We start from the raw sequence: 14,925 nt of genomic DNA, 5'->3' as shown, positions 1-14,925 counted from the left end.
ATATATAGAAGAGTAAGAGCCGACGAATGCTCGTGAATTTTTTGTCCTTTTACTAAGATTTATTCAAAATTATCAAATAAAAAACCTGCGTATATTAGCTGTCTTCGTAATACAGTAATTGTTGACAAATGAAAATAAAACTTGTACCTGAAGCAAAAAACAAAAATGAATTTTTTTAACTTTAACTTCGTTGTAATTGTTGATTGCTACGATTTTTGCTGGAAATTATTGTGTTAAACAAAACAAATTTAATATGTCTTATCTAAGTTTCCTATTAGTGGACCTATGTAAAGGCTTCGAAATTAATTTCGGAGTAAGATTCATAAATTTGTTTTAATCAGGGTTGAATAAGACAAAATTATTCATTATGAAAACGTAAGGATTGTTGCATATGGTTTTTGTGGAATAAAGTTAGATTTGATTAAAAAACATTAGGAGAAATTCTACGATACGCTTGTGCCTTGTCAATATCAACATGCCTTGGAAACAACATCTAGTTTGCAAAGAAAAAAAACCTACAGGCACAATATCACCAAGTGTTAACGACATTTTTTTGAGTGTTGTTAAATATATTTCTAAAACAAAGTTTAAGGAGAGACTGTGAACAAAAATACCTAAGTTATTGAACAAACGAATTGATTCTGTGTGCGGACTCTATAACCTTTGTAACAAAAAATCTCTCTAATTACAGTATTTAGTCCCACGTTACCATTTCATACAACCCTAGGGTCGTATACCTTGTAGTATTTTTCGAAGTCTAATGGTTCCAATTTATGCAGCATTGATCAGCTAAATGAGTTACTTAGAGCACTCAGTAATACTGAAATTAATGTTTACTACTAATATTCTCGATTTAGTGACATGATTTTCGAAGAAAAACATCAGTGATATAATTTGCTTCAGGTTTCTCCGATTCGGAACCTAACTAAACAATCGCAGCAAACACCGGTTGTTTAATGCGACAAAAATTATTTTATCATTGAAGAAGACAGTCAAATTTTTCGTGGTTTCTAGATTTTCTGTACAAAATGACGCTGGTGACAAGAGAAGAACTTGGAACCCTGATAGAATACTGCATTATACTGATCAAATATTGCGTTCACGCCATCCTCAAAGGACCAACATTCAATGTTGACACATTTCGGAACTATTTGGAGAGTGCACACATTGCGATAATGCTCATAATAAAAAGATTGCCGGCTCCAGCAGCTCCCAGTCAGCTGACACCCCGTATGGCTTCTACCCCGGATAGTCGAAGAACCCCGGCATGGGCCCGAAGACAGCGGACTCCAGAATGGTCCCCCCAGCAGAAAACGCCCTCATCGTACGGAAACGTAGAGGAATCTTCCCAATACTACGAAGACAGCACTTCAAATCTGCCAGAAACGTCCAGCGAGTACCACGAAGCTGAAACTTCAACATCTTTGAGACGTGGAGGTCAATACGATACTCCTAGAAGCCGTCCTAGAGGCCGTGCTGGCGGAGCATATACGATGCAGGAATCGATCACCACGTATTCCCCCGGTGGTGGCAGGAAACGGATTACACGTACTGCTTCCGGACCGGACATATCTGTTCTAAATTCTACTAAAGATTACAGTGGACAAATGTCATCTTCCGGTGTCGGTACATCTCAGTATACCGACGACGAATACGAGTTAGATTTTGAATTAAATTGAATCGTGTTACTACACTGAAAATTGTGTCTTTCTTTTCTGTTCGATGAAACGAATTAGTAACTTTTGTTTTGATTCTAATCCTTTTTGAGTTTTGAATACTTGAACAAATAATTCAATAATGCGAAATAATAAAACCATACCAAAGATTTTCTCAGATTTAGCTCGAAATTTGAGGAAATCGTATTAGGTCACTATGAAAATATATCATCTTTGGTACCGAGTGGACCACCCCTCGTTCCTTTTTTTTGATAAATGTTCATGAGTAAATTTCACACGGAAAACATTTATCATTCAAAGGTATTATGAGCAAAACTCGAGTTTTAGCATTTCTAAGAAAAAAGTCAAATTTTCTCTAATATGTTCATTAAGCAGACAGTATGTGAGTAGAGGAAGAACGAAAAATAAGCGAACTGGAAATATGATACAGATTTGGAAAAATATACCGCATCCCGACGGGACTTGAACCCGCAATCTCCCTGTCTCCGGCATGGTGTTTTGACCAATTAAACTACGGGGGACGGTGGTACTGTTCCACAATCTATATCGTATCACATTCCGCTGTCGACTTATTTTATTGCTCATCCCTAACTACACACTTTCTCTAATATGTTTATAATTTCTATTCTTACTTTACTTATATCCCTACCACTGTAAAGATTAAGAAATGAAATTATTGTCCATTCGTTAGAACACATAAATAGTATCAAGCCTCTCAATTCACTTTTGATGCGTTCCCGATGAACCATATATAATTATCTTTCGATCATTACCAGTACTTGTTATGATTTATACCCCAGAGCCTTGAAATGTATCTGGCATATCGCAACGTACAGATAAAACTTCTATTAACAAGTCTGCCATTATAGACGAACGACCATGGTTAGTGCGGTATATCGGTACGATCTTGTCGGCCATTGTTTCTACCTCATATAGAACGCCCTATGACTTACAGTCACGTGTGAAGGTGCTACTATTAAAGGGGATTCAACAGCAATGTGCGTAGTTCAAGCAAAGGGAAACGCTTGTTTAAAATTTCTAATTCAACAGTTTTCTAGCTAGTATCAGTGCTGTATATCTGTCCGAGGATTAATAGCATGCTAAACGTTACATTTCCGCTTGATTCTGCTTGATGTCGATCCCATGACTCTACGTTAACAGCAATTAAAACAGCAACGACAATTCGACCCGACCATTCGAAATAGTTCAAACAAATCTTTTTCTATCAACCGTTCGTTCTTACGCTACGATAATTGATAGATCGTCTGACAAATGTGACGGGGTTAAACAACTTTCACTGGAGATCTTGACATATCGGTTCACGAGAAAGCCGCGTCTGTGGTAGCACCGAATAAGTAGATCCGACTAGTCGACTGACTGACATTTCCGAAGTACTTCTCAGTTCTTTATACACATGCACACGCCACAAAATATATCACTTTAATTCAATTAAACCCATATTCCGCCCAATAAAAATATAAGTGCAGGACTGAAGGAAGAAGAAGCTACACGAATGCGGCACAACTTGCTTCTAATGGAGTGCTGTTTGCTTTAGTGTGTGATGATGGGTTATGACTTATGACAATATAAAATGTAAACCTGACGATGCATATTGAACATTCAAAACATGTCACTCGATTTGGGATCGCAGCAAAAACAAAGAATTTATACTTATTTCTAGAATGCAATATCGAACAACGATGTTAAAACACATTTGTTCTGGAAAATAATAGGATGTTGTTAGAAAAGAGAAAAACAACTGAACACTGGTTCAGTGCTTTTTCTCTGAATGGAAATAAAATAATTATTTTCAAGGTCAACAGTGTCGAATAGTTAATTTCGATTAAGTTTTCCAAAAACGCCAATCGTTACTTCTCTTATCCTATGTAATCTTAAGATTTAAAGTTCAGCAATTGCAAGCGAAATCTTCCTGATAATACTATACGACAGTGGCGCTGCCAAGGGAGAAAAAGGGGTTTAGGATTCAAACCCCTACCACCGCCAGAGCCTTCGATCTTAATTTTTTAAATATTAGGGTTCTTCATTACTGTTTATTAGGGTGCCAAGAGGAATGTTTTTTAAACCAAGTGTTTCAGAAATGCATAAAACTTCGAGATCTAGTGGTGCCTTCAAAAATGCTCCTCAAAAATGAACAATTTTCTGGAAAAGACTTCCAGCTCAAAAATTTTTTGACTCCTAAGAAGATGATTCTAGGTAACCACCCTCAAGGTCCTTAAGATATTCGGCATAAGAAGTTTTATGCTTTTTTCCATCGGTCAAAAAATTAAACTTTGACGGCTTTGAGGCACGACTTCCGGAAGTTCGATTACAAAGGCTACGTTAAGCTTCAAGACCTCTGCCAGAGACTTGAAAATACATTAGTTCTCAAACATGCGGAGAAAATAACGTTCGTCCGGAATCAAGTCGGTAGCTAGTATAACCCTTAAATGTTTTAATTTTTGTGATGTCAAAATCTCGGAAACGAAAAAAAGAAATGGCGAGATTTCCGACTGGTGCTAACTGTCTTTGGAAATGAATTTTAAAATAAGGTTAGTGGTAAATGAAAATGTCTGAATTATCAGAAATTATACAAACAAAAGGTCAATTTTAAAGTAACTGTTAACAAAAGTAATTGTTTCGACTTTATTCTGCGATAAAGTTGCAGTGTTGTTTTGAAAAAACATGGTCATATTTCCACTTTGCAAAATAAACTTTCAATTTTTTATGAATATTGGTCAGTTTTAGAGCAGTAAACCTGTTGAACAAAGATTTTATGCTTTTAGATTATCTTCAAACGTCGTGCGCATTTAAGGGTTAATGTTATTAAAAAAAATTCTACCTAAACCTAAACTTCTCCAACTCCTCTCTCGTTTGTTTTTTTTTTTTATTTCTTTGCTTTGTTTTTGTCACCCAGGAAGAAAACTTTATCGCTACTCATTTTGGTTACACTTACTTATTTCGCTACTCTGCGAACGTCGTCGTTTCTCCTAAGGGAAACAGGGTGTCTCGTATCAGCAGTTTATTCCGGCAAAGGAATATTGAGAAAATATAGTTTTTTAGACTACGCAACAGAAGGTTGCTTTAAATGTTTGTCTGTCTGTGGGAATGGAATTTTGTAACTATACCCGGTTCTGGAAAGAAGGCTGTTTTACTATAGAGTTGAAAATTTCCATGGAGGCTTTTTTCGAGAAGACAAAATTTGATACCTACCGCTAAACGAAATTCGAAAAGTCGATTTCCGTATTGACCATTGACTGAATAACGCAATGGTTTATTAAGCAGCGCCCATGTTGTACAGTAAGCGGTACCGCTAAAAACAGTAAGAAAACATTTAATCTGTTACGTTGTTCTCTCCTTCAAATTTCTCTCGCATTCATATACAACTCGTATTGAGTGTAAGTGATGTGATCCCGCTAAACCACTGTTTTTCCAATTCCGTTTCACTACAGAGATTCACTAAGAGCATTTCCGATTTAAATTTGTACATCAAAAATCGTTTCTTGCAGTCAAACCTATAAATTTCATAATCATATGAAGTTTAATTATGTACAAAAATGTGTCCCCGCAGAAATTATGACTACTGTTAACGATGCTAACTGTTACTGATGATGTAAGTTACATCATATAACACATCTGACGACAAATTTTGAAAGTTTCTCATTGACAATAAGGAAAAAATAAAACGGGGGTAAACAGGGTAAGACCGCCCACCATAGTTTTACTACTAAGTTATATAATAATTGAAAAATTTCTTCAACAGGCTATTACAGTATGATTACGTAATATTTTGCACCTGAAACGCGCACCATTAAAAAAAAAAGGAATAGTGCGCGAACGGTCACAGAAATAATCAAAAACAACCTTCCAGCTGGCAACCAGTCAATGCGCTATTGTTCTGCGGCAACGGGACTTAAGGTTTTTCTGTCTAAAAATCTATTGTTTCGTTCGTGAATATACGTTTAATCGCTTGCCTGAATCTGTCTTCCTTCGGAAATATCGAAGGCCGTGAGTAATCTTGTAATTTTGACTACTTTTTCGGTCAAATATGAAAATGTTCCACTGGGAGTAAAGTCGCCCACTATACATGGGGTAAAACCGCCACGTATACAACTGCTTGTTGTTTTACTTCAAGACCCAAATGCCTCGACACTACAAAGGGAATATTTACAGAATCAGTAAAGCAATTTCAAGCCATATAGGACATCGATGTTAATCGACCATTTTCGATTTTGTTGAAGCTTTTCTAGTAATATTTTTTTAACGCGACTAATTTTTGAAAAAAGTAAACTTTGTGTAAAAATGTTTGATCGATATGACGTCTCCGGCAGAGTTGAAAATAGTAGTTTTTTACTTCCGAAAAAACACTATACACTGTAAAAATTTTCAAGAAAGATATGAAAATAGAATTTAAAAAAAAATTTTAAATTTGTTTTTTAAAAATCATGTTTTTGCCTGAAAAAACCAACGGAAGGTAAGCTAAAATTTGATGGTTTTTGGATCATGAAGTAATAGAAATATTAATAGCTCAAATTTGTAAAGAATTTTTTTTGAGCGGTTTGTTTAATGTATAGAGTCGTTGGTAATTTCGCTTTAAAAAAAAAAAAACAAAAAATTGAAAATATTAATAATAATTATTATTACTCTACACATAATAAGTCTTAAAAAATCAACAGACAGGTTTAATGAGTTTTTATCTTTAGCTCAAAGACAGGTTTAATATAAATGGGTTTGAAACACCCCAATTCTGAAAAATCTTTTCATTTTAAAAATCACAAAAAGTTACCTAATCATTGATTGGAACTTGGATAATCAAAAAAACAATAATAGTTAAAACTTAGAGAAAAAATTTTTTTTTCAGATTTTTCACAGTGTATATTTTATTAAAAACGGAAAAAAAACATCTACAACTTTGTCAAAGACAGTATATCGATAAAATCAACCGTTTTGGCCCTAAAAATATTTGTTATCTCCAAAAAATGGTGGGCGGGCTACCCCGCATGAAAAAGATCTGCACATTTTCAATGAATTTTTAAAATTGAAAAAAAAATCTGAAAAATAAACAAAAATATTTCTGTTTTTATTTTTTAAATGCGGGTATTGAATAGAAGAACCTCTTATCGAATAAAAAATGAAATTGCAGCCGCAACTTTTATTTCTAAGAATAGAATTGCTTAAGAGAGCGATCTTACCCCGCACCCCTATGTATTTTTTTTTTTTGCAAATTGAGTTTAATGTTTTTATTACTTACAAGCTGTCCCTACAAACTTCGTTTTGCCCATTTTTTTTAAATGATTTCAGCCATTATAAATTGATTTCACCAACATTCAAAGATTCAACTTCCGATTTAGTTATAGTCTACAAATATATAACGAATTGGACATTGGATACGTTCAAACTCAAATTCAAATTGTTTGGAAATTCTTGGTTTTATCGAAATGAGAACATACTTGCCTTTCAGCTTTTGTACATCACCTCGATTTTAAAATTACTTATATTGGATGACATTCGGTCATTTTCAGCTGACTTTAAAAAAAAGTTGTTATCTTGGATTTCAAAATATCTTTTTTGCCTCTGAGCGTTATTCTAGTTCCGAAAACACCCATTTTGGGTGATATTCGGTCATTTTGGACTGTTTCCCAGAAACCGGAAGTCGCCATCTTAGAATTCATAATAGTGTCTGAGGTTAAATTTTAGCTTCTGTGCAGCATCACGATTACGAAAATACCCCTCCAAAGTAATGAGGGGTGACAAACCATCATAAAAACAGTTTTCATCTCCAAAAACCTTCACATGCCAAATTTAGTTCTATTTGCTCGATTATTTCTCGAGTTAAGCGAAAATTTGTGTTTCACATGTATGGTACCCGTCCCTTTCTGAAGAGAGAGGGATGTCGACCTATCATGAAAGTATTTTTTACCCCCAAAATCTTATTTGCTTGATTGAGTTTTGCAGAAATGTGTGTTCTATTTGTATGGGATCCCTATAGAATGTACTAAAAGTTTAATAATAAAAATGTAAAAATTAAGGTGAATTTTGGGCACTCGTCAAATGAAAAGACCACGTGGTTAAAGTAGCAGGCGAGGGGGGGGGGGTATAGAAAGTGATCAAAACATGACCACGTGGTTTAGGAACGGCTCCAAAGCAGAACGATCTTGTTTTTTACTGTCCGATGTTTCGTCACTGATCAGTGACATCTTCAGGGGAAAATCATTCTAATTTCCCTGAAGATGTCACTAATCAGTGACGAAACGTCGGACAGTAAAAACCAGATCGTTCTACTTACTCAAGACTGCTCAGCCGAAATTACAACCAACCATCGTAAAATTCGTTGAACTTTAATAAACACTAAATAATAATTTATAATTAAAAATGGTGTCTGAGATCGGTTTGTGGCTTCAGTGCATCATTACGATTCCGGAAATTCCGATGTTGGGTGGTATTTGGTTACTTTCGGCTTTTTTTTTTCTCAGAAACCAGAAGTCCCCATCTTGGATTTAAGAATGGCATTTGGAGACAATTTTTGAACTCTAAGCGTCATTCTGATTCCGAAAACACCCATATTGGGTGGTATTTGTTTATGTTCAGCTGTTTTCCAGAAACCGGAAGTTTCTATCTTAAATTAAAAAATGGCGTCTGGAGTCGATTTTTTGCTCCTGTGCATCATCTCGATCATTTTAGGTTGTCTCCCGGAAATAAACTGGTTGAAATATCTGTTTAAATTTCTGGGAGACCTCCCCTCCTTCAAGAGTAAGGAGAAGTGACAAACCACAATAGAAATTTATGTACGACTTGTCTAAGAGCCCTTCGTTTGATAAAAGAGACGGGTGTCTCACCACCATGAACATTTATCTTGCCCTCAAAAACCTTAACATGCGGAATTGGTTGTATTTGCTTGATTGGTTCTCGAGTTGTGCGAAATTTGTGTTTCATTTGTATGGGACACCTTCCTTCCAGAAGAGGGAGGGTGTCGAACTACCATGGAAATATTTTTAGGCTTTATAAACTTTTACATGTCAAATTTGGCTTCATTTACTTGATTAGCTTCGAGATGTGCAGAAATTTTTGTTTCATCTGTATGGGACCTCTTCCTTCCGAAATAGTGGAGTGGTCTCGAACTATCTTAAGAACGTTTCCCGGTCCCTAAAACCTCTGTTTACAAAATTTCACGCAAATCGGTTCAGTAGTTTCCGAGCCTACATAGATCAGACAGACAGACAGGACTGCATTTTATATGTTTAGATTGAATGAGCAGTAATTTTGCTGTCGGTGTATTTTCTTTGAATTTTAAAAAGCAATTTTCTTAAACTCGTCCATTTGATTTCGTAACATTTTAGTAGAGTAAAAATTTTAAGACAGAGCTGCTGCTGTCAAAAGCTAACAGGACTTATACTCATAGCCAAATTTAGGAGGAGTCCCTGACTTCCCACACTATGGGGCCCAACTAAGTTGATTCTCGACTTCACACAAAAAATTGAAAATCTCAAAAAATTCTTAACACTTTTCAATAACTGACATTAAAGAAAAAACTAATACAATCTTTCTAAAACCTTCCTTTAACTTATATTTTTGTATAATATATTTCTTTATTGAAATTTTGACAACTGAAAAGGAGGCGCCCACAAGGTACTTGCCTCCGGGCCCCCGCTATCCTAAAACCGGCCTTTTTTGTACCATTGGTCAGGACGCGTAATACGTATTTCATCAGAAGCTAAAGAGAGTTGATAACGAAAAAAAAAATTTAGGCTTAATTTATCCGATCGAATTGTTTAGACATAAAAATATCTCTCTAGAAAGTCCTCGTGTCACCAATAGGACAGTTTCAGCGAGAATTGCTCAAGTTTTGTAAACTTAATGCGAAATAACTGGAAACGAATACGAACTAACTGACCCGTCAAACTTCGTCCCACCCATTTTTTTAATTCAAATTATTATAAACATTGTGTGTGGTTGATCGAGGCGTGCTTGGATATTGGTATTAGGGAAAACTACCTTTCCAGTAGTTTGATTGGCCAATGCCGTAAACATCGGAGATTGCGGGTGCGAGTCCCGTCAGGACGAGGGAAATTTTTTCTAAGTCTATATCACATCCTCAGCCCATGTTCATTATAAGCATCCTCGAAAAAATCACATACATTGCCTACTATATAACATAAAATGTAAGTCATAGGATAAAATATGTAATTAGCTCATGAAGTAATCCCAGCTCTTCCGTCAGATGCGTTTATATTTATTAGGGTGGGGAATCGTTAAATGGAAAAACTGGAACTTGATAGCAGAAAGCCAGAACCAAGTTTTTTTTGTTCTATTTGTGGCCCCAAACAATCCTAAATTTATCGGAAGTCGATTGGTTTTGTCTCCGCTTGGCGCATTGCATTTCAAATTTATATGGAGGTTTGTATGGAAAAACAAACTTTTTTGCATTCTCCATTCTAAAGAGCTCAGAATGGCTCAAACCATAGGTTTCATGACTTCAAATGGAAGGTTTTTTGATGCCTAATAACTTGGCCGAGGACACTAAAGAGCTAGGGTGTCCCAAAAAAAGCCAAGAGCTGTTCAAAGTTGAGTATGTCGAAATTTATGTTGCGAATCATTTCTTCTGCCAACACTGCCAGTGTACCGGCGTCAGTCCGTTTTCCATCAGAAGTAACCTCTGGAACACGTTGTAGATTCTACCTGCGTCTAGACGTCTAGAATATCGGTCCAAATTTGTTTGCTTGGTCCAGCTGAGTGTATAAACTCGTTACGACAGGTTATTTCTGTTGGGAATTCTACTGACGCCGATACATTGGTAATGTTGGCAGAAAACAATATTTTCTGCATTTAAATCAACATACTCAACTTTGAACAACTGTGGCTCTTCTTAGGGACATCGTAGCTCTTCAGTGCCTTCTGCAAAGTTGTTAAGTATCTAAAATACTATACTTTAACATAATGTAGTGCATTATTATATCATTATTGAGCTCTCTAGAAAGGTAAATGCAAAAAAGTAGGTTTTCTCATATAAATTTTCATACAAATTTGAAATGCAATGCGCCAAGCGGAGACAAAACCAATCGACTTTCGGTAAGTTTGGGGTTGTTTGGGGCCCCAAAAGGAACCAAAAAAACGTGGTTCTGGAAAATCGATCACTTTTCCCCACCCTAATATTTATATTTTACATGAGCATAGTGTATCATACATATTTGGTAAAGCGTTTCAAAATATCTGCATCGCTAATTGTGTTAATTAATTGTGCTAAGTGCTTGACTCCCAAAAGCTGTAAATGTTTTTACAATTTTCTCATGTTCTTATTCTTCGCAAATCTCAACGTTCAGGTTCAACGTACAATGTACTTAATATATACTCCAAAGGAAGTGAGAACGGAAGCTTCGCAAGCGTGAACAGGAGCTAAGTAAGCATTTAAGTTTCCTCTAAAATCTATTTCAAATTAATAAGAGGAAGCTATCAAAAACAAAAGGTTATTTTTTAGTTAAGACGCACTAGAGCAAGTCCACGCTACTTCGCAAATCGATTCTGATCGACCATTTCCGATTTCGCTGAAACTTTGCACAGTTGTTTCCAGTTAATAAAGAGCTCATTCTATACTATCAGTTCTTCATGTAGACTCACGACTGCTGTTTCAAAAGGGCCTATCCAAAAATGTGACTGATGAATGAAATATTTTATATCAGAAAAACGACTTGTTTGATGGAAATGGTGTCTTCAGCAAAGTTGTAGGTAATAAAATTGCGATTCTTAAAAATATATATACACTGTAAATTTTTTTTTCTGGGCCAAATATTCCAAATTGTCACAAAATCTAAAATATCTCAAAAAGTACCTTTTTAAAAAATATTTTACTCATTGAAGACGACAATATTTATTACTATCTGTCAAAATTTGGTGATGGTAAAATGGAAAACAAAAAAGTTATGGACGTTTGAATATTTTGTCATTTTCACTCAGAATTTTTTTTTGTGTTTCTCTGTTATTGTTATAAATTATCGCTAAGAGCATGATACAAATCTAACGCGCCGGGATTGCAGATATGCGGGTTCAAGTTCCGTCGGGATGCGGTAAATTTTTCCAAATCTGTATCATATTTCCAGTTCGCTTATTTTTCGATTTCCCTACTACACACAGTGTATCCTTAATGAACTTGAATGTTAACGGATAAAAGCCGTTGTTAAAAATAGAAATTTAGTTCGAATAATAAGTTAAACTTTTGCGTGTAGTTATAGCAGCTATTAGGCTGGGAAATAATATAGGTAGGTATGATAGCATGGCAGGTATAATCGATTGAATAGTTAATTTTACCACAAAAACAGCGAGTTGGATTTGTATCATGCTCTCAGTGATAATCCTGTGAAAAAAGTGAAAAAAATCCTCAAAAATAGGTTTTGAGTGAAAATGATGAAATATTCAAACGTTCACAACTTTTTTGTTTTTCATTTTACCATCACCAAATTTTGACATATAGTAGTACATAATGTCGTCTTCAATGCGTATATAGTAGTACATAATGTCGTCTTCATTGCGTAAAAAATAGATTTTTAAAAAGGGACTTTTTAGGATATTTTAAATTTTGTGATAATTTGGAATGTTTGGTCCAGAAAAAAACAAATATTTTCACGGTATATATTTTTTTAGAATCGCAGTTTTATTACCTACAACGTTGCCGAAGACACCATTTCAATCAAACAAGTCGTTTTTCTGATACAAAATATTTTATTCATCAGTCACATTTTTGGATAGGCCCTTCTAAAACAGCAGTCGTGAGTCTACATGAAAGACTAATAGTGTAGAATGACCTCTTTATCAACTGGGAACAACTGTACAAGGTTTCAGCAAAATCGAAAAGGACATCCTAAAAAAATATTTATTTTTATTTATTTTCCATGGAATGCCTCTGACTTGTAGCTGTATACTTGCACGATGTTGATCATATTAAACACTTTTAGTCATTTTAAAAATTAAAAATATTATAAAGCATCAGATATTATAAGCATCACAAACGGTTTGACCAATATTATGGCACCAAATTTTTCCTTGTCAACCGTTTGCATAATCCGGCATTAGTTTTAAGGATATTAGTTTGTTTTTAAGAATATCATCGTTTTTTGAACTTCTTGTTTAAATAAATTATCTATTTTTTGTTTATGGTAATGAAAATTATGTTAATTAATCAAGCACGATATTTATTCTTTTTGGCAGTTATTTTTAAAAACTTACTATACAAATGTTAGTCACTCAGAACAGACCTTTCTTCATCTCAGAAAAGTTCATCAAACGTATAAACTAAGGGCTCTAATAAAAATTACTGAAAAGAAATTACACTAAAATGGAAAAAACGACATTCTCGTGATGCTTCGGCAAATCTGTTCAATGCCCTAGCAATTATTACGCACAGCAGAACTCATTTTATAATCAAATTATATAAAATGAATTATCTACAGAGAAGGTGCTCACATTACTGTAGAAGTAACCTAAAATCGTGTTTTAAATGGTAATAAAGTATCATATAAAAAATTTCATTTTGATATTTAATTGCGTTAGTATCAAAAACTAGGAGTTTGGTCACCAGTTCTACAACAACGAAATCTCTGACGTAGAATCCATAAAATTCAGTATCTCTCAAAACGCCCAATCGTTTCCCAATTCTGTAGTACTTTCGCTACATGCGGTATGATCGCACGTGCTTGTCGGGAGACCACAACTTGATGTGATAAAATTTGAACCCTAATTTCGGAATCAGCTGATACTTAGTAAACGATAAAACGAACAAACATAGAACGGCTTCCGCACTCACGAATCGCCATTCCGCAAAATCTGAACAAACTGATGGGATTAATTGAACCTTATTGTTGTTAAATTTAGCATCTTTTTATCGAATAAATAACTTGTTATACTTCTCCAGGCCTTCGCAGCTCTTGACAGACCGCCACTTGGACACTCGAACTACATACTTGTGAGGCGTGAATTTTTCTGTGTAAAATAGGTGCACAAAAGACCGAGCGATCGTTGCCGCTTTCCTGGATAAAATGTCATACGCTGTCTTGTGTTCGCACCGCACCACGGCCTCCCAGAAACGGCACTGAATACATATTCTAATACACCGACAGAACCGAAACATTGATGCTGTACATGCGATACTTGTATTCTTAGTGATTATTACTTTTTCGCTGGTTTACAGTGATACAGTTTTTATTCTGAGTCACTTTGCTCACTGGATTGTACCGGTCACCGTTTGGTCAATTTGAGCATATCTTATGATATCTCTTACACCAAAGCAGTCCCCAAAAGGAAAGTTACCAACACCACTGAGAACACGGTAGTAAATGAGCCACTTGATTCTTCAATCTTTTAAAGTTAAGTGAGGCATTCTCGTGTCTGATGATTGTAGATTTCAGATATCCTCCCTTCTGCCCGTTGTAACTAAATACACATTCAACGGTTTCTATGGTCAGTTAAATATCTTCTCATGTTCCTGTGATAATTTCATTCATATTAACCCTAATACAACCAACGCACTGCACAAACTCATTTTGAAACATCAATTAGCACAACACTAGAATCTACAGTCTATTGTCAAAACCTAATGAATGGATCGGATTCAATACCATTAGTTCTCGCAAGACCCCAATAGTCCGTTTCAGCCATGTTGATCAAATCACTGTCCACTGCAAACTGAAGCGCCAATCCCAATTTTCTCCTATGTATAGTTGATCTCTCCACGAAAAGACACTGGCCGGTACGATATACACCGATTAGGGAACAGCGCGTGATCCACAGGAGCCAAATCCGACACAGACCTTAGCTGGAGATGTTGAACGCACGGAGGAACAGGTCAATCTGTCGCGTCGGTGCCGACTAACCGACCGGCAATAACGGCCAATCGAGCGCATCGCCTATCGCTGAATTATGCGATTGTCATCAATTGATAGTGACTCTCTCGCGTGACTCTCAAAGCATCGAGCATGTGCTCTCCGGATATCAATTGGGAAGGTGCTACTACTGTTTGATACGGAGCAGCACAATGTACATACTCGTACAAACATATACGCCTGTAGTATCATTCACTTTCCGTTGGGATGCTTGAATGATCGAATGGTTGTACTAAAAAGATAGCCCGTGTCGCGAAACATTCAAACTACCGTGCAAGGTGCAATTTTTAAACCACTTTTAAAACACTAAATGGGTGCAAGTATACCGCTTCCCAAAGGTTATCTAAAAATCTCATCTCAAAAAATAAGTTGGCCTGAAAATATGT

General features: G+C 35.6%; 1 protein-coding gene across 1 annotated transcript in view; it reads right to left on the bottom strand.

Moving 5' to 3' along the window:
- Positions 1-14,525, bottom strand: part of LOC129723906 (sodium/potassium/calcium exchanger 5) — a 51,696-nt gene extending 37,171 nt beyond the window's left edge. The window contains exon 1 of the mRNA XM_055678402.1: positions 14,276-14,525. Within this exon, the coding sequence (XP_055534377.1) occupies positions 14,276-14,315 (40 nt within the window). The 5' untranslated portion in view covers positions 14,316-14,525. The remainder of the gene's footprint in view (positions 1-14,275) is intronic.
- Positions 14,526-14,925: the final 400 nt, after the last annotated feature.

Source organism: Wyeomyia smithii, chromosome 2 (assembly GCF_029784165.1).
Source record: "Wyeomyia smithii strain HCP4-BCI-WySm-NY-G18 chromosome 2, ASM2978416v1, whole genome shotgun sequence".
Classification (NCBI taxonomy): Eukaryota; Metazoa; Arthropoda; class Insecta; order Diptera; family Culicidae; genus Wyeomyia; species Wyeomyia smithii.
The sequence above is the reverse complement of the archived record's forward strand: the minus strand, read 5'-3'. Positions and strand labels throughout refer to the sequence as shown.